Consider the following 20,057-nt stretch of genomic DNA (forward strand, 5'->3'; position numbering starts at 1 on the left):
ATAAATGAAATGAATAAAAAGGAAATGACTGAAATGAATGAATGTTTTAATATACGAAGTTATGTACGACCATGACTGAATGAATGATGGTACTAATATACAAAGCTATGTAATGACCATGACTGAATGAATGATGGTACTAATATACGAAGCTATGTAACGGCAATACCAGGTAAGTAGTACTGGCAATGCACCCAATGCTACCCCTTGACTGGTGATTCCCAACCAGTCATAAACGAATAAAATCCCATGAATCTTTTCTAAGATATTTTTCATTCTGAATAAATATGTAATTACTTGCCACAGATACCGTCACACGTGTTAGCTCTATATAAAAGAGCACCATGATATTTGAATAGATGTAATGTAATTTCTACTTGATGATTTATTTCTGCATGAATTTTAGAGGTCGGCTCCCTTGAAGTAGCCATCTTATTTACGTTCTTTCTCTCAACCTATTTCAAAATTAGGTCCTAAGAGGCTAAGACTTTTAATACCATTGGGTCCATATATACCACTCTCATCTCTTCAACTAGAAATTAAGAAGTCTTTACCGATGGTATTCTATACCCATGCATGGCCAATGCCCACATCCAAATTCAAAACGCTTGTATGTTTACATCTATGTTTTTTGACACCATCAACTCCCAATTCGTGAGAGAATCGAATTGTGGGCATGCCAGACACATGAATCCGGTTCATATAACCTTAATGCGTGGTACATTCTAATTATCAAAGTACGCCTAACATGTTAGTTACTATGTACGAAACCATAAATTATTACAACCTTGTCCATATCTGAAAGTCAAGTTGGTCAATACCCATCCAACAAAAAGGGTACACATGCCCAAAACACATCAAATGTTGTCTCCAAACAAGTTCTTAACAAACCTTTTTTTTTTTATTTCTTTAGAAAAACCAAATATTTCATATTAATAATTCACCCAAGAAGGTTGTGAATACAATGAGGGTAATCCACTACATGAATGGATTCTTCAAAGAGATCTAAAGAACTCTTAGCCAAACTATGAGCCACTACATTAACCTGCCTAGGAACATACATAACAGAACATGGACTAACTTGTTCTAGCAATAGCTTGATATCTTAACAGATTAAGCCAGTTGAATTCCAGTTATCCTCCCTACTATTGATAACATTTACCACAATCATGGAATCCCCTTCAAGGATAATATTTTTGAGTCCAAGCTCTATGCAAAATTGAACTGGTCTTAAGGCTGCCAATGCTTCCCCCAGCAATGGATCCTGGAAGGAAGCTCAAGATGATCTGAGAGTAGCTATAACCAGTCCCTTACAGTCCCTGACTGCTACTCCAATCCCTACCCTACAATGAGTTTTGTCTATGGCTGCGTCCCAATTCACCTTGAAACTGTCAAGTGGTGGCTTGCTCCACTGGAGAGGAAATTGAACCTAGTTGCTTTTCTGCTTTTGAGGACTCCTTGCCATGTGTAATTCTGAGATATGAGTAGAGACAAGGTTATTAACTTGTTAAGGGGAGGCAAACTGAGCTTTAAAGATCCACTTGTTCCTTCTGAGCCAGAGCTGTTTTGTGGTGAATGTCAATGCTTGATGTTCCTCCTCTGGAAGTGTTGATAAAAACTATTCCAGAATTACACTAAAAGGGGCCATGTCAATATTGCATTTTTTGGAGTTTTCTCGAGCTGTAGCTCCACACATCCTGAGCAACTTTACATGTCCAAAGGGCATGTGAAGCAGTCTTTGGTTCAGACAGGTAGATTGGACACAGAGGGGAGTCAATCACCATTCTTCTATGTAGGTTCACCTTTGTGGGGAGTATGTCTTTGGCAGGTCTCCATAGAAAGATTTTGATAGCATTTGGGACCTGGAGCTTCCAAATGTGTTGCCATATTTATGTGTTGTGAGATGGCTATGAGGTTTGTCCAAGATTTGCAGTTTTAAGTGACATTTGAAGATGATATGCAGATTTCACTGAAAATTTTCCATTTATAGTGCATCTCCAAGTTAGTTTGTCATTGCTTTTGCATGGACTGATATGGATCTTTGATATGGTTGAGGCTTCAGTTGGGCTGAATAAGTATTGGATCAAAGGCATATTCCATTGAGGGAGTCTTGGTCAATTAGAGAGGCCACCATAGCCTCCTAGGGCAGAATTATTGGACATGATTGTATTTTGTAAGAAGATGGGAAAGGGACCCATCTATCTGACCATTTCCAGAAGATGGTTTGTTGGATTTCAGGCTCGGTATTATTGCTGAAATAAATGGAAGTCTTCCCAAGGTTGAGCCTCTACTCATAAGCTAATTCATAGGATCTTAGTGTGCTGTGTAATCTAGACCATTCCAAATCCTGGGCCTTATAGAAGACAAGGTTGTCATCTGTAAAAAACAAGTGGTTAACAGTGAAGAATCCACAAGTAATGGGAATTCCATAGATGAGCCCCTTTTGTTCAGCTTGGTTTAAAGCAAAGATAAGCATTTTTTAACACAAAATGAAAAGATAGGGAGGGAGGGGGTCCCCCCCTCTAATACCCCTGGTGGGTTTGAAGGATGCTTGAGGAGATCCATTTAGAATGATGGAGTAAGAAACTATGCCAATACGTGGCATGATAAGGTCAACCCAACCCTTTACAAAACCCATCTTAAGCAAAACGACTTGTAGAAAGGACCACTCTAGCCTGTTATAGGCCTTACTCATATCGAGTTTGAGAGCCATGAATGCATCTTTTTGCTTCCTCATTCTGTTTTGCATGGAATGCAACAGTTCATAGGCTACAATAGTGTTATCAGAAATTAACCTACCATGGACAAAGGCACTTTGTGTTTCTGAAATCAGAGAAGGTAGAATGACTTTTAGTCAGTTTGCAATAACCTTTGCAATGATTTTGAGAGGCCATTGCAAAGGCTAATAGGTCTGAAGTCTGAAACAGATAAGGGGAAGTTCTTTTTGGGAATTAAGGCAATGAAGGTATTATTAATGGCCTGGAAGCCTGTCTGCATGGTGAGCAATTCAAGGACAGTAGCAACTACATCATTCCCAACTGTAGACCAATGGTTTTGAAAAAATAAGGCAGGAAACCCATCTGGTCCAGGAGAACCCAGTGGATTCATATAAAAAAGGGACCTTTCAATCTCCTCTCGAGTGTAGTCCTTTGTAAGGTTTCAGTTCATCTCATTAGTGACACTTGGATTGAAACTTTCCAAAAGGTCTTCTATGCCTACTGGATTGGAAGAGGAAAAAAGAGCCATAAAGAAAGCCTGAAATTCTCTCCTAATTTCTTCATTGGTTTTAAGGCAGCCACCATTCTCAGTCTCAATTCTAACAATTAAGTTTTTTTGCTTCCTTTCAGTGGCACACTTATGGAAGTATTTGGTATTTTTGTTGCCATCTTCAAGCCATTTTTGTTTGGCTCTTTGGCGCCAAAACAAGTCCTTTTCCTCAAGCAAAATGTCCATTTCCTTCTGTAGAGTTCTAATCTAAGCATTATCCAACCCAGTGTTAGCAGCTTGTAAAGATCTTAATTTGTCCCTTTTGTGAGCAAGTTCCTACAGGGATTTCCTTCTTGATTCATGGTTCCATTGTCTCAACTGGAATCTGCACCTCTGAAGTCCCCTTCTGGTCACATCAGCTTTGGTTCCAACTTTGAGAGAACCCTGCCATGCTCTTTTAATTATCTCCTCATGCCCCTCCTTCTTGGCCCATGCAAACTCATATATGAAAATCCTCCTTGTAGGATTTTGGATTAGTGCAAAATTTTTACTAGAAATCAGAATAGGGTTATGGTTTGAACATTGGACAGGCAAAGTGGTGACTGAATTAATGTCATAGAGTTGTTGCCAAGCACCATTGACAAGGGCCCTGTCCAGCCTCTCTTTGGTGAACTCTGAACCCTCTCGATTATTATACCAGGTGAATTGGGAACCCTTAAAACCAAGATCACCCAATTCACAATCCATTAGTGCTTGTCTAAAGTCATCCATTTGTTTATTAGGCTTGGTAGGGCCACCCATTTTTCCCCAAGGGAGATGGTTTCATTGAAATCTCCCATAATAAGCCAGGGAGTGTTGTGATCTGATTTTAGTAATCTGAGAAGGTTCCAACTTTCTTTCCTCTTTGCTGTCACTGGTTGGCCATAAAAGCCAGTGATTATGCCTCTCTTGTTTGAATCCTTATGAAGCACTTGTAAAGAAATATGGCTGAGGGAGTAGGATATTAGATCAGCATTACGGTCATTTTTCCACATCATTGCTAGGCCCCCACTTTTGCCCACACAATCTACTACAAAACTACATTCAAATCCTAGTCTGTTTCAAATTACTTCCATTCTGCTTCTTTACATTTGGTTTCTATTAAAAAAACCAAGGATGGGGACTTGTCTCTCACCAAGAGGTGGAGTTCTGTAATTGTCCGAGGGTTCCCAAGCCCTCGGTAGTTCCAGTAAAGGGTGATCATGGGGAGGGGCAAGGCTGTTCAACAGCCTTTGCCATCATGGTTTGTTTGAGTCTGTTAGAAGCCCTTGCAGGTTTAGAAGTTTCTACACTTTTTCTTTTCTTGTGCTTGGGTTTACTGGATGTTTTAGGAAGTGTAAACATAGTTACATCAAGACTAGGAAGCTGACCACATTTGGCCCTTCTTTTCCAGTTTGACAAAAGGTGAGATTTGTTTTGTCCCACTGGCAACTGTGATAGTATGCCCCTTGCTGACTTTTCCAGCTGTTGTTGTGGGGATCTCGAGGCAATCTGGGATTTCCTCAAAAGGCAAGTGGGAGTTACCTTGGGGCCTTGCATGCAGGAGGTTGTCAACTTCCTTTCCATTTTCTTGTACACAGTCTGGTTGCCTTTGGACCCTAGAAACAGACTCCAATGAGACAACTATATCCTGTCTATTGTTGTTCCCGCCCAAACCAAAGTCCTGCCCATTGGAGCTGCCTTGCCGACCTTTAGTTGGTCCTCCCCTTTCTTGCTTGCTATTTCCAGGTGAGGGGTGGTGATGTTTTGACATTGGACTAGCCTTGAGCCAAGGTCCACATTGATGTTGAAGTCCCTCGTGTAATCTACCATCCGAGACCTGGCATGAACAACCTGAACTCGAATGCAACAGTACACCACAATGAAAACAAAAGGAAGGCAAATGCTCATATTTGAATGGAATCCAGATACGTGATCCTTCCATATTGATAAGGCGACCCCTTGGCAGAGGCTTGGAGATGTTTAGCAGCACCTTAACAAGCAGAACACCACCCCATGCTCTACCTTTGTTATCCACATCCACCACCAATACTTTCCCCACACTAGCCCCCAGTTTCTCCCCTATTCTTTTGTTCATACCAGCAAAAGGGAGATCATGAAGCTGGATCCAAAAAGGTTCTAGGGAAAAATCTACATCCTTTATTGCAACCCTGCCTGCACACTCTTGAAGGCCATCCAGGTACCTATCGAAAGACCATGGACGACCCGCTAGAACCCTTGTTTTAACAGTAGTATCAGCAAACTCAATGAGGAATTCGGTTTTGCCTACATCCTTAAAGGTCAGGCCCCCTTCTGCCTACTGCCATACTTTGAAAGCCCCTTTGTTTTCTTCCTTGTCTGACACTACCATTGCAACCAAGCAGGCCAAGCTTATTTCCCGTGATAATAGAACCTCTTCCTTTGGAAAAAAAGATTTCTTGTTGTTCTTCCTCTGTTAACTTGAGTCCCTTGCAAAGATGAAAAAGTTCCCCTTCCATAACTGACGCTCGTACCACACTCTACCACACTCTACCAATCAAAAGATCTAAGAGACAAAGTCTCTATGTTCCTAAGAGCATAGAGAGAAAACCTCACTAGCTGCGAGGACCCAAATTGTCAGTAGTTCTTAACAAACTAAACATAAGAAAACAATTTAGGTACGGTTTAAAAATAGACATAGGAAATTCAGATATTTTAAATAATTTAAAATAATTCTGTCAGTAAAATGCATTCCTTATTATTTAGAAAACATTTAGGTACGGTTTGGATAATGAGATGAAATGAGATCATGGTTTTAGATGAAAGTTGAAAATTGAATAAAATTTTATCATAATATTATTTTTTAATATTATTATTGTTTTGAGATTTGAAAAGTTGAATTGTTTATTATATTTTGTGTGAGAATTTGAAAAAGTTGTAATGATGAGATGGGACACTCTCAGTATCCAAACAGAACTCTTAAATCTTTTGAAAAATCAATTTACACGTGGCAATCTTTGATTTGGTCATGCGTTCTTATTAACGTTGATAAATGGAAATTGATACAGAAGGATTATATATTGCTAAAAAACTCAAACCGTAAGGGAGTTATTGCCAAAAAAAAAAAAAAAAAAACACATGGTTTTGAATCCCAATAGTGCATAGCCCACGGGTGTCCGATCAAAATGTACTGCTAGGAAAATAAGATGAAATGAGAATTTTGTGAATAGACGTAAGATGGTTTGTGAACAGTAATGAAATAGTTTGACTTAAGTATTTTTTGGATTTTGAAAAAGGAGAGAAAAAGTTGAATAAAAAATATTATAAATTTAAAATCTTGTTAGAATATCATTTTTAATATTATTTTTATTTTACGATTTGAAAAAGTTGAATTTTTATTTTTATTTGAAAGTTTGGAAAAATTGTAATGATTAGTATGAAAAATTTTTAATGATTAGTTTGAAAGTGTTTGTGTTTGAGTTATGTTTGGAAATATTGAGATGAGATGAGATGGAATGGGATGAGATGAGATGAAAATAATTTCAAAACATCCTTGAATAATGCTATGTTCAAGCTTCGTGCAAACTCTTTATAAAAAAGTGAGTTGTACAAAAAACAATACATTTTTGATGGTGGTGCTTGCCTTTTTCCAATAGGATTGTGCAATACTTGTATACTTGCATACTTGTATAAATCACTCTTTTGATTTTACCCGGATGTCATTTGTGCACAAAGCAAGGACGAACGAATTAATGGATGACCAATAGGTAAATCGCCTTTCCATAACAAATAACCTAGCATACTAAGCACAAGCTAGCACTAGGCAAAAAACGTTGAATCGGAAGAGTTCTCGCAATGCACATTCCCAAAAGACAAGAAATCTTTTCAGAGAGACGGAAAGGCTATCTGCTTGAAATAATAGGTTTCCTTTCCTTGCTCACGAAAAATGCAAAGCTTGTGCATAAACAACGAAGGTTTTCTATAATAGTACTCGGGCAATTCTTTGAATAATCATCGGATATGTGTATGTGCGTCTCTCAACTCTTTTACAAAATATACACTACAAGAAAAAGTGGTATTTGCAGTTAAATTTATTTCTGGTGACTAAGATTTGGCTGGAAAAAGTATTTTTTTACTGTAGCTGCATTTTCTTTTCAGTGACAAAAAAATCGCCACAAATTCAGTTTTTTGCAGCATTTTTTGTCGCTGCAAAAACAACTGCCGGGAAATGGACAGAAATAAAGAAATATTGTGATGAGAATATTGTCACCACAATACATTGCGGCGATTTTTAACCTTTTACAACGACACTAGACAACCACTAAAAATGTTTTATGCTCTTCTATTTCTTCTCCTCCATCTCGATACTTTCTCTTTTATCTCCGTTAATGTCTCTAACTCTCTCTCCCTCCCTCGGGTTGTGCCCATTACCGCCCCTTCCCGCATTGTGCCTGCAGCTTCACCATCCCCGCCTCACCTAGTCGGTAAGTCTCTCTATTGGTCTCTCTCTCTCTATTTGTCTCTCTCTTGTGCTCTCTCTCTATAACAATCATAGAAGTACGGAATGAAACCTACCCTCGATCCCCCTCTCTCCATGTCTCTTTCCTCTCTGTCTATCTTTTTCTCTCACTCTCACTCTCCCTCTCTTGATTTCGCACTTCTCTCTCCCTCCATCCATTTCTTTCACTCTCCCTCTCTCCAAGGCTGAGGTCATGTTCTTCGATAGATCTAGATGTAACAAATCAATGTAATAAACTTGTATTGATAGCAAATCTCACTTCAAGGGTGAGTATCTCCAGAAGAAAGTTGAGAAAGAAATAGACTTTGAGCTAGAATAGCTCTTACATACTGATGCCCACAGACTGGGCCTAACTCGTACAAGAATTAAAACAGGAAATAAAGGAAAAACAAGCCCAACGTTACGGTCTATGGCCCAACAGCACTACAATACTTAGTAAATAACAAATATTAAAGTAGCTTATGCCTTCAAAGGTGGCTCATTGCCCATAATAGATGTCTTAAGCCTAACTCAGTCCATGAAGCAAGTACCCACTTCAGTACACCATTAGACTACTTTCAGAAAGCATATCTTCAATCCCCACTCCTTCAGAGCACCTTGCCCACAAGGTGAGGGTAAGCCTCCTTCAATTACGAGAACTCTTCTCAGGTAGCTTTTTCTTCACTTTTTCCTGGCCACCAAATGAACACTTCCACCTTGGGTAGGTTTCGAGACTTCAACAAGTAGCACTTCAGCACCTCTTCTAGCTCTGGCTTTAAGGTCCCTGATTGGTTGACTGGGGTAACGAATGAACCATGGTAATCTTCGATCCACGTTTCTTTTTTAGTTGGGATACATGGAAAGTATGATGGATATGAGATGTAAGAGGTGGATCTAACTTGTCGGCTACTGACCCAATTTTTTGCAAGGTTAGGAAAGGCCTGAAGTACCTCGGGGCTAACTTGAGGTTGCTGGGGTGCATGAGAAGATCTGCCAGTAGGGCTAGAGCCTCAAGTACACCCAGTCCCCTATCTCAAATTTTTGTTCCTTCCTCCTTAGGTCCAAGTACCTTTTTTTTATTTTTTATTTATTTTTTAGGTCCAAGTACCTTAAATCATTTCTTGTCCCTTCTATAGGTTCTACTTCAGTAGTAGTGAGATTTGGTCCCTAGTTCTTAGGGTGGTTTCTAATGCCTCAAGGTGTGTTGTTCCAGGCACGTAGCTGATAATTCGTTGGGGTTGGTATCCTTACAAAGTTTCAAAGGGGGTAAGCTTCATAGATAGGTGCTATGTGGTGTTGTACCACCATTCAGCAAGCGAGATCCACTAGGACCAGTCCTTTGGACAATCACTAGTGAAACATCTCAAATAATTTTCTAGTGTTTTGTTGACTAACTCATTCCGTCCATCCGTTTAAAGGTGGTAGGCCTTGCTCATGTTCATATGAACCCCTTAGAAAGTGAACAACTCCTGCCATAACTTACTAGTGAAGGTGTTGTTCTGAACTTACTTGTGATGTGGGTCCAGGGTTAGTTAGGTATCGATAGAGGCTGTAAATGTCCATTGGGAAGGGTGTTATCTACCTTCACCCTTTGGCAAAAATCATAGTTCCAGATGAACTATTTAACATCCCTTTTATGCCTTGCCAATAGAATTCCCTCCAACCTTGTGAATGGTCTTGTCAAACCTTGCATGGCCCCCCAAGGGCTACTATGCATTAGTTCCAGCAACTTGCTTTTGAAGGCTTCTTGGTTGGGAATGTAGAGTTTGCCCCTTGTATAGTAGTAGATCACCCTTCATAGAAAAAGCACGTGACATTTATCTTTACTTAAATTGTGGCATGAGGTCTTGGACATGATCATCACTATCATAAGCAGCTTTAAACTCATCCATCCAATCCATTGTGGGAAAGGATATTAATGACAATGAACACTCCTCTTCACTGTCTCTTCTGGACAAGGCATCAACCACCCTATTTTTGGAACCCTTCATGTACTCAACCACAAAGTCATAGTCCAAAAGTTTAATTACCCATTTTTGCTGGACCAAGGTGCCTACTTTCTGGTCCAACAGATATTTCAAGCTCTACTGGTCCATATGAATCACAAAGGGTTGTCCCAACAAGTACAATATCCATTTTTGCACCGCATAAAACAATGCCAGAAATTCTTTCTCCTAGGTAGACATAACCTGAGCCCTCCCTTTCAGAACTTGGCTAAAAAAAGCTAAGGGATGCCCCCTTTGCTTTAGGGCTGATCCTATCAAGGTTCCTGAAGTGTCACACCCTATTGTGAACAGTATGGAAAAATCAGGTAAGGCAAGGACTAGGGCTTGCATAATTGCTTCCTTCAATTTTTGAAATGCCTCTCGAGACTCCTCTGACCATATAAACTCATCTTTTTCAGCATTTCTGTAAGTAGGGGCAACAATGCCCCCATAACCATTGATGAACCTCCTGTAATCCTCGATTAACCCAAAAAAACCCCTAAGAGCCTTGAGGGAAGTCAATTTATTTGGGTTTGCCTTTACACCCTGGGCAAAGATTATGTGTCTGAAGTAAGCCACCTCAAAACTGCCAAACTTGCATTTAGACCTGTTGGCGAAGAGTTGGTGCTGCCTTAGGACATCAAGAGTCATCTTTAGATGATCTAAGTGCTCATGTTCACTCTTGTGATACACCAATATGTCGTCAAAGAACACCAAAATAAATCTCCTTAGATAGGGTCTGAAAATCTCATTCATGAGACTTTGAAAGGTGGAGGGGGCATTGGTTAGCCCAAAGGGCATCACCAAGAACTCGTGGTACCTTTCATGGGTTCTAAATGCTATTTTTTGAACATTCATGGGTTTAACTCAGATTTGGTAGTGCCCCGACCTTAAAGTCCAACTTAGAGAATATTTAGCCCCATGTAGCTCATTTATTAACTCCTCAACTACTGGAATTGAGAATTTATCCTTTATTGTGACACTGTTGAGTCCCATATAGTCCACACAAAGGTGCCATGTGCCATCTGCCTTCCTAACCAACAAAATCGAGGATGAAAACTGGTTTTGGCTAGGTTGTATAACTCCTGAAGTCAAAACTTCATTCACAATCTTCTCTAAGAATATCTATAGGGCGTCATAGAGATGGGTTTAGTTTCAAGAAGCAAGTTAATGGCATGATCCTTGGATCGAGTTGGAGGGACTCCTTTTGGCTCACAAAAAGTATCTGAGTAAGCCTGATATGAACCCGTGGGAATGAATTCCCTTGAACCCACAATCAATTTGAAAACTCCCCAAGAAAGCCAAAATCAAGTCAACGGATGGAGAACCTAGACCCGATGAGAACTTGTTTCACGAACCTAGATTATATTAGACCCGTTGAAGAACCCGTCTCAAGAACCCAGATTATAAAGGAGGAATGCCACAAAGGTTGTGATTTACCTTTGATAAGTTCAAGAGTTCAATCAAGAACAAGAGGAGAAAACTCAACTCACAAATAAAATTCAATATTGTCTAACCCCTCAAATGAGGCTACAAAGAGTTTTTAAACCCAAACCTAATCAAAACCCTAGCCAAAATAAAGCCCCTTTTATCCAAAATTACCCTTGATGAACAGTACCGGCTACAGTACACGCGACTACAATAACCCCTAAAATAAATTGATGAAACCCTAGTTCCTAAAAAATAAGTTTCCAAATAAGCCCTTGGCCAAAATACAAGGCCTTCCCAAAAACATAATTCATAAGAAATAAGACATATGAGCCAAGCATCTTTAAGCCCACTTATTCTAAACTAATAAAATAAATCATTTAACCAAATTGGAAGCCTCCAATAACAATAGGCTGTATCTCTAAGTCATGTCTTCCACAGCTTGAATCAAGTGGAACAAAACTGGTTCTTCTTCTTTCAGACCCATCTTGAGTGTTGGGCTCTTGCTGGCTTCATCCCAAGTGGATTGCACCAATCCTTGCATTGCTTCCTTGATCTTCTTGGCCCTTGATCTTGTAATTGGCCCATCTGGAACTTGCAAAGGATCTTTAAGAGTAGGCCCACCTTGGTTCCTATCAAAGCCTTTATAAGTGATTGTATCTCAACTGCTAGTTCTTCTCCATCAACCAACTCAGAAGTTTTTGTTCCCTTTAACAAGTGTAGTACGATCCTTTTTTTTTTCCAGCTTGTTTCCCTAATTTAGAGAACCCTTTTCAATTAGTTAAATAGCTACCAGACCCCTTAATTCCATTGATTCTCCCTTGTAAGAAAATTTCATAGTTAACTACTCAAAGTTCCATAGGATAGGCCCTAGATCTCTAGAGCCATTGGACACCAATCACCATATCACATCCAACCAAGGTCAAAACGTGCACATCCAAGAGAAATTTCACATATTGGATCCACACTCCCACACCCTTCTCTCTTGCCCTCATTGGGTAGGAATTTCCCACTAGCCACCCTTATTTTAACAGTTTTAGTAATGTCTAGGGGCAACTGATTATTTTTCACTATTACAGGGTCTAAAAAATTATAGGTTGGACACGTATCAACCAAATTGTAATCCACATGGCCCCTATTTTTCCCTTAATCCTCATGGTCTTGGGATTGTGGAGCCCCATTGTGACCACCCCAATCTCTGCTTGTGATGTAACGAAGAATTGAAGCATCAGAATATGTAACACATGGTGGCATATCCTCGTTCGTGACAAATAATATGCAATGCAACCTATAATATATTAGTATGTAATAATCGCAGCGGAATTGTGAGTCATAAAATGTTTGCACCAAAATAACTAAAAACATAACCTTATAAAAAGACAACCATCATTCACGCCTCATTAGTTGTCCATAGTATGGAACATGTACTTAACAGATTAAACAAATGGAGATTACATCTCCTTATTCAGTTCTTGGTTAAAGGAGTCTTAAAATAGGACATGTTCAGACCATCGCCCGGATGTGCTGAATGGCTTGTAAGACCATATCTAGGAACATCACCATCAGCTCCAACTGGCAATTTGGGTCTAACTCCTCCTCAATCATCCTCATCCAAGGATTTGCATTCATCACCATTTATGGGTCCTGCTACAGCTCCTACCATCTCGAATGGAATGATAGTTGAAACTAATAGAGAGAGATTCCTTGAAATCTCAGTAAGTTAACACCCAACGTACACAGAGACAACATAAACATGACAAATAATAAACATGCAATGGATGCATGACATGCCAAAAATAAAATATTTGTTTCTATCTGGATTCCTCAACATCTTTAAAAAAAGACACATTTTCATGTAGAGAACATTTCATACTTTTTTAGTCCTTTTTAGTTCAGTCCATTTCTTTTGTTACTTATGATCTTTCTTATCACATAGTAATGTCACGACTCCCCTTTTCTTTCTACACCGTGAGTACCTGTTGGTTTTCATTGCTCAACTTTTGTTTGAGATACATCATCAGAGCTGCGCATATAAGTTTCAATGCATTGATCATGCTTTACATGACATGGGCACCTACTAGTATTAGGTGTTATTGTAATACCCGAATCCTACTACGTAGGTTCTTATGTCATTTATTAATTCCTTAAGTTAAATCTTTTGAGATAAAGACTTTCATTATTTCATTATTTTCATTTTTATTTTGAGATGAGTGTGCTTTTATTATATTTTTTTATATATGTGGGTTATTAAATTTAATCAGCAGGATGATTACATTCTTGGGTGTCTAAATGTTAATCCTATCCCTATTCAACATCATCCAATTCATCTCATTACTTGGTCTAAACCACTACTTGGTAGAGTCAAGTTAAATACGGACGGGAGCAGCCTGGGAAACCCAGGTATTTCAGGTGCGGGAGGGGTTATTCGAAATATGCAGGGGGCTGTTCTATTGGCTTTTTCAATGAATTTGGGATATGGTGATAGTACCAAAGCAGAATTACGGGCTTTACTGGAAGGGATAAAACGATGTAAAGAATTAAATTTAGCTGCTCTGGATATTGAAGTGGATTCACAGGTGGTTCTGTCATGGCTGAAGAAAAATAGGTGCGGAATCTGGTATTTGAAGGACTACTGGGAGGAGTTGCAGGAGCTGATTAAGGATATGGATTACAAAGTTTCTCATATATTTAGGGAAGGGAATGCTGTTGCTGATTGGCTTGCTCGGTGGGGGGCAAGAGTGGGTGATGCGGAATGGAGGAATACGTCGGATGTTCCTGCGATGCTGCGGGGTTTAATTAGGATGGACAAATGGGGCATTGCTTCCATTCGGTGCAAGTCGCATGAGTTTAGGTATTAATTCTCTACAGGATGCTGTGTGTATTGAAGACGTCTTTTTTGTGCAGTGTCTAGCTGGGAAGGGGGTAGCAGAACTCTCCTTCTCGTCATATGAGCGATGAGTTATTTGTTGATTGGGTAGTAATTTTTGTGTTATTCATTAGGCCTGTTTAGATGGTTTTTCTTGGTTATTTGGTTAATTGTTCTGTAATTATTGGTTGGTCTTGTAAGTTTTTTTGGTAATTGTAACCACAGTTTTCCTCCGCCACAAGTGAGGGATCATTAATAAATTCGGGCAGGGGTCACTCTTGGACATGTGATTCCTTCTCTTAAACAAAAAAAAAAAAGCGGGTTATTAAATAATTCAAAGGTATGATTTTTTTTTATGACCTTGTAATATTTTCTTTCAAACCCTTTAATTTTATTTATTCAAGAAATGACCCAAACTCTCTCTACCATTGGATGGGTAGGTAAAGGAAATACCTTTCCACATTTAATCTCCACCCTTCATTTCCCTAATTTATGGGATAAGCCTTCATTAAACCCATTGGTTTTTCTCCCCCTTGAACCCGTAGGTTCCTCAATAAGCCAGTTAAACTTCTTTTTCTCCCTTATACACCGACTCACAAGAGAAGGAATGAATCCCTTCTTCTCTTTAGCACCCACCGATGTCTAGAGCAAGGAAAGGAAGAAAATTCTTCTAGCCCTTACCGTGCGAATACAAACCCTTCTCTCCCATTCCATTTCTCCTCCAATCTCAAGCCAAGCTTCCATTTTCCCTCCTTCTCAAGAGGGAAATAGTAAGGTAAGAGAACCCTCAACCCTCTCCCTTGTGTATTTCAAAACTTAGCCATTGTTTAATCAAGTGGGTTTCTCTTGTTGACTATTGATGTTTCGGTTTTGGACTTCCAGTCAAGGGTTTCGTGTGCCCTCTGTTTCCTAAGCCAAATCCACCTTCCTCTTCACCATTTTCATGTTTTGGGAAGAATTTACTCAAAGGTAAAAACCCTAACTTGACCCACTCAGTTTTAGTTGATTTTGGGAACCCATTGAGTTGTTTTAGCTTAAATCTTAATTTTTAGTTGTTGTCTATGTGTTGACAAACACCAATGCTCTGTTCTTTTGGCAAAACTGAGCATATTGAAACTGTTGTGTTGTGCATTCTTCTCCCCTTTGAAATTGGTATTCCTATTTAACTTGGTTAGTCACAAGTGATGATTATTTGATCTGTTGATATATATATGTATATAGATGAAGAAGCTGAGGGTCATGCTCTGTTTTGGTGTTTCAGCCATGTGTTTTGCAAGGCAGATTTTGTAGACCTTTCTTGTGTTTTCTTGAGTCTAAGCCATGTTTTAATTATACCTTTATGTGTTAAATTAATGGAGTTGAGGTTTATAATTTTAGATATACTCTCCTCAAGTTATGGCCTAAGTAAGCCACTAAGAATTTATAGTTAAACTAGCAAACTTGGTTTAGGAATTTTAGTTGCTGAATGTTGTACCCCTTTTATTATGCTATGTTTTCAGAAAATATATGAAGCTTTTCTTGAGTTTTCTACAACTCTAATATTGATTAATTATGTAGTTGGGATTTTGGTTAAGAGAGGGATGTTCAAGACCCTGAATGTACTAAGACTTGCTAGCTGCCCATGTACTGCAGAATGTCTGAAATATGTTCTGTTTTGAAGCCTAAACCAGCCCATTTCATCCCTTGTTCAATTTCACCATTTTTTTTAACCAAAGATAAATTTTACTATGAAAGACCATTGAAGAAAAAGTGAAAAAAAATCAACCCTCTTGTGGGCATTGGCCTTTTGTTGGACTTACCTTCTAAATGATGTTACAAAGCTATCAAATGCCCTCTTTAAATGAAAATTCCAGACTCTTAGCACTTCCTTGTTCCCTTCCATTCTTAAATAAATCCATATCATCTATACATTCCTAACTTATGATTTCTACCTATCCTTCATATAGAAAACGATGGCCGTTAAAAAGGGACATCAAGCAAAGGGACATCAAGCAAGTTATGTACTTTCATGGGTTTCTTAAATGTTGGAACGAGGATATTAATGTTTTGGCTTAGCGCCATGTTTAGTGGGTAGCTAAATGGGTTAAAGAAAAACACTTGGAATTTAAGTAAGCATGTAGGGGTGATGAATTATAAAGCTTAAAGTGAAATGAATATTAATATGTTTATCCCATTTCATTGAATAGGAGTTATTTTCAAGATTCAAGGAACCTACTTGTAAAGTATCGAGGTATGTAGCTATGACCATGCTCTTTACACAAAGCTTTCTTATGGAAGAATGTCTCTCTCTCTTTTCAAATGTTCTTTTGAAGAAAGAATAAACATATATATATATATATATTATGTATAAGCCTTTCTTGGAAGCCCCTGTTAAGCACCCTATTGATTATAATTGTATGTATGTGTATAAGGTAATGCATTCTGAAATTTTATACATGCTCTCTTAAATAACTAACTCTTTATTTATATGTAGAACGATATGAAACACTTTTTCAACGAAATGCATCTGCATTTGGACTAAGGAAAAGATAATGAAAATGTTTGACTGCAAAGAAAGGAGAGAAAAGGAATGAAAGCATGAAATTACGTAATGACCATATGAATGAAAGGGTACCGAAGGAATGAGCAGATTGAAATGCCAGGTAAGTAGTACTGGTAGTCCACCCAGTTCTGTCCCCCATGAAAGGGATTCCCAACTTGTGGCAGCGGAAGGAATCCGGGTCCAAAAGACTGCTATCCACAACACACGGGATGTAATCATGTGTACCGACCAAAGAAAGTGAAACATAAAGTAAAGTCATTTCTTAGAGATGTTTATGCATGAAAGTATAGTTATGCTTTAAGCCGTTTATGCATGAAAGTATAGTTATGCCTTAAATCATTTATGCATGAAAGTATAGTTAATCCTTAAATTGTTTATGCATGAAAGCATTGTCAAGAACTAGCAAATGTTTATGTATGCATGTTTTCAAAAGAAAGATTATGTGATTACAAAGTTAGCAACATAGTGTACTGCTTACTGAGTATTAGACTCACTTTGTGTTTATCTTTTAAACGTCCAGATATGGATGAAGAGAGCTGTGGAGCTAGGCACTGTTTAGGAGGGAGAGGCTGATGCTTAGAGTTCCCTGTTGGTTCAACTTTGATGATAATGGTTTATGTTTTTATGTCTTTGTGATGGGTCCTATGTTGGGATGTTTTATTGGCCTAACTTAAGACAATATGTCTTTGGGCATGATGTAAATACTATGGTGGGGTGATGGTAATGGTGTAACTTCTATGATGGGGTGATGGTAACCCCACATACCATGGTTTAACACCTTTTTGTATGTGTTGCAGGGATTGAGTCCCCTCTTATTTAGAACTAGTTATATTGATGAATGAATGTTGGACTCTGAGAGTCCTTTATTAAAATGCTGGAGAGATCGACTATCAAGTGTTTTCTTTTAAACAAGAAGTGCAGAGTACATGCATGACATGTTCATGCATATCTCTTACCACTTTCGTAAAAAAAACAATACATAATAATATAGTACTAATAATAATAAGGAAAGAACGGGAGAAGGGTCACGGCCTTGTCCCAGGTTAGGGTGGGGTTGTGATAGTTATAATATGAAAATGCCCTAGAATCCTTCAAAGAGGAACCAGTTGAAATTCGTTGACTGTTCTTCGTCAACTCAAAGGCTACCACTTCATTTTTAATCACTCTAGGGTGGACAGAGAAGTTCCACTAAGGCCATCCCCCATCCTAGCATTGGGTCATGATAAAATGTTTTTCATTCTATGCTCATGAGAAAACATATTTTGGGACATATGCTGTTCTTTTGAAACAAGTATCAACTTTATGCAAATTGTCATATTTTTATGCCTCATGCTAAATAGTACTTCTTTACGCAAAAATTCATAATAACCAATACATGTTATGTAGTGATAGAATGCTCATAGAGTAATAGAAGACATTTCATGATCAAATAGCATTTGTAACATGAATGTAGTGTTTAGAGAAATTCATATAAACATTATCCAGGAGTAAGTTAGAAGGCAACTTACAAACTTTTTGAGATATAGAGGTGTAGTGGCTGAAACAAGAGAGATATATAAAGTTAGCATAATAATAATTACTGAACTATACACTTAACTATTTGACATTATGACTTTTGCTAAATTTCACCAACTACACAATTTCATAACTTCAATTTCCTATATGACTCTCATACCTCTTGAATCAAGTATTTACCATGAAACTTCTTACCTAAGTTGTGTGGCATGTGATCATGAAGAATTCAATACCAAATGCTCATGCTGTCACTTATGCTACTTCTTATTACACTAATACTAAATCCTTCAATTCAAGTCCTTCATGCAATACTTTAATTTATACCTCAACATGATAAAAACATGTTCATAAGTGACTTAGCTAAACATCAATTCTTAAATCACTAGTAGCTCGAAGCATGATTGATGATCAATCCAAGATATTAACTCAATTCCTAACATGGCATGTCATAACCAACATTCACTTTGATGTTTATAACCTCATATCATGATCACTTAGCAACTACATCACAAATTTACTATGCTAACATCAAAACCTAACCTGCGCATGCATACCTTTTACTATATCAATTCTCATGGATTCATAAACTCATGCTTAACATGTTTATTTATCACTTCATCAAATATTGAGATAGACTACTTACCACTTTGACCTTTCCTTCCAAGTACTTGGCTTTATCTCTCTCTTTCACTCTTTTTGGGACTTCTCTCAATATCCATCAAATCCTTTTGCATGTAGTGTGAGGAAAAGTAAGGTAAGAAGCAACTCAAACTATAGGTTACCCGATAACTTACTCCTAGTCTTACCATGGTGAACTCGGCTAGGGTTATCATAATGTTCTTCCTTTGTTTTCTTATGTACAGCTATGGAATCTTATGTCTACCCTAGGATGAAATCACTTCTGAGTTTGTGGGGCATGGGGTGCAAGAAGTTTTAGGAGTTTGAAGTAGTTTCTATGAACTTGGATTGATCATGATTGGGTCATTGCTCTTCTTCAAAAACCATTTCCTGAAACCACTAGTTTTCCTTAACTAGTTCAGTTCTAAGACCCTAGTAGTTGTAAATTTATTCCTTTCTTATGTAAGAAAGAGATGAGAGTGAGGGACACATGTATTCATGGTGGAAGAGGTGAAAGAGAAATGAAGGTGTTGGTGCTAGCAGAGAAGAGCCATTTGGCTTTTGCAAATTTTCCTTCAATTATTTGGAGTAAAACAAAGTTTTAGGTGTCAAGTGATGGTTGAATGCCATGGTTTCTTCATCCTTGCTCAGGAATCAAGAAGGGGGTGTGGGAATAGGGTTTGGAAGAATGCTCATCATGGTGATCAACTAGAAGCTAGAGCTATGGTTCCCTCTTTGTATGTGTGCTAGGGATGCAGCCAACGACCTTATTGTAGATATGATTCTCCCCTTCAATGTCCTCTATTAGGGTTGTGCATTTTCAAAATTTTCCTTTCAATCATTGAATCAAATTGATAGTCTTACTTTAGGGGTATCTGATTGCACTTATTGATGCTTAGAGTGGGGCGCAAGCGTTTGACATGCTGCTAGAGGTCTTGACATGAGTTGTCACTTCTTCCTATCTTGAGATAATGTGTAAGGAGTCTAATTTTTAAAGGTTGACCTTTGGTGTCAAGTGGAGGAAAGAAAAATCAATTTTGATATTAAGGGTATCAATCGACCGAGATAGGGTCTTTTGGCTTCCTTTGTCTTTTCTTCTTCCATCTCTTGACCAAAATACTTCTTGGGATCCAAGGGAGATCTGATCACTTGTAATCTATTATTCGTTTTGCTTGGAGACAAAGCTTATGGTCTAAAGAGGTGCTACATTAGTTCATTGGGATGGTGTAAGAGGTGTTGGTGTCCAGTTTGAACTCTTGTGATATGTACTTTATATGAATGTGTAAGAGTGTGTCACCCCTTGTCCTTTTTCATTGTTCAAGTTTCCAAATTGTTCAAATGGTAGGGCTAAGCTTCTTGCATGCAATTGTATTCAAACTAGACAAAATACATGGTGGCATG

At 38.3% G+C, this 20,057-nt stretch overlaps 2 protein-coding genes across 2 annotated transcripts; both read right to left on the reverse strand.

Moving 5' to 3' along the window:
- Nucleotides 1-3,543: 3,543 nt before the first annotated feature.
- On the reverse strand, nt 3,544-4,008 carry LOC108979390. Its single transcript, XM_018950072.1, has one exon. It carries the CDS (start codon nt 4,006-4,008, stop codon nt 3,544-3,546), a length of 465 nt encoding a protein of 154 aa, XP_018805617.1.
- Nucleotides 4,009-9,876: 5,868 nt separating this feature from the next.
- LOC108979383 (uncharacterized mitochondrial protein AtMg00860-like) lies at nt 9,877-10,338 on the reverse strand. Its single transcript, XM_018950060.1, has one exon. The coding sequence runs from the start codon at nt 10,336-10,338 to the stop codon at nt 9,877-9,879; it is 462 nt and encodes a 153-aa protein (XP_018805605.1).
- Between the last annotated feature and the right edge of the window lie 9,719 nt (nt 10,339-20,057).

The sequence above is a fragment of the Juglans regia genome, chromosome 7 (genome assembly GCF_001411555.2).
Source record: "Juglans regia cultivar Chandler chromosome 7, Walnut 2.0, whole genome shotgun sequence".
Classification (NCBI taxonomy): Eukaryota; Viridiplantae; Streptophyta; class Magnoliopsida; order Fagales; family Juglandaceae; genus Juglans; species Juglans regia.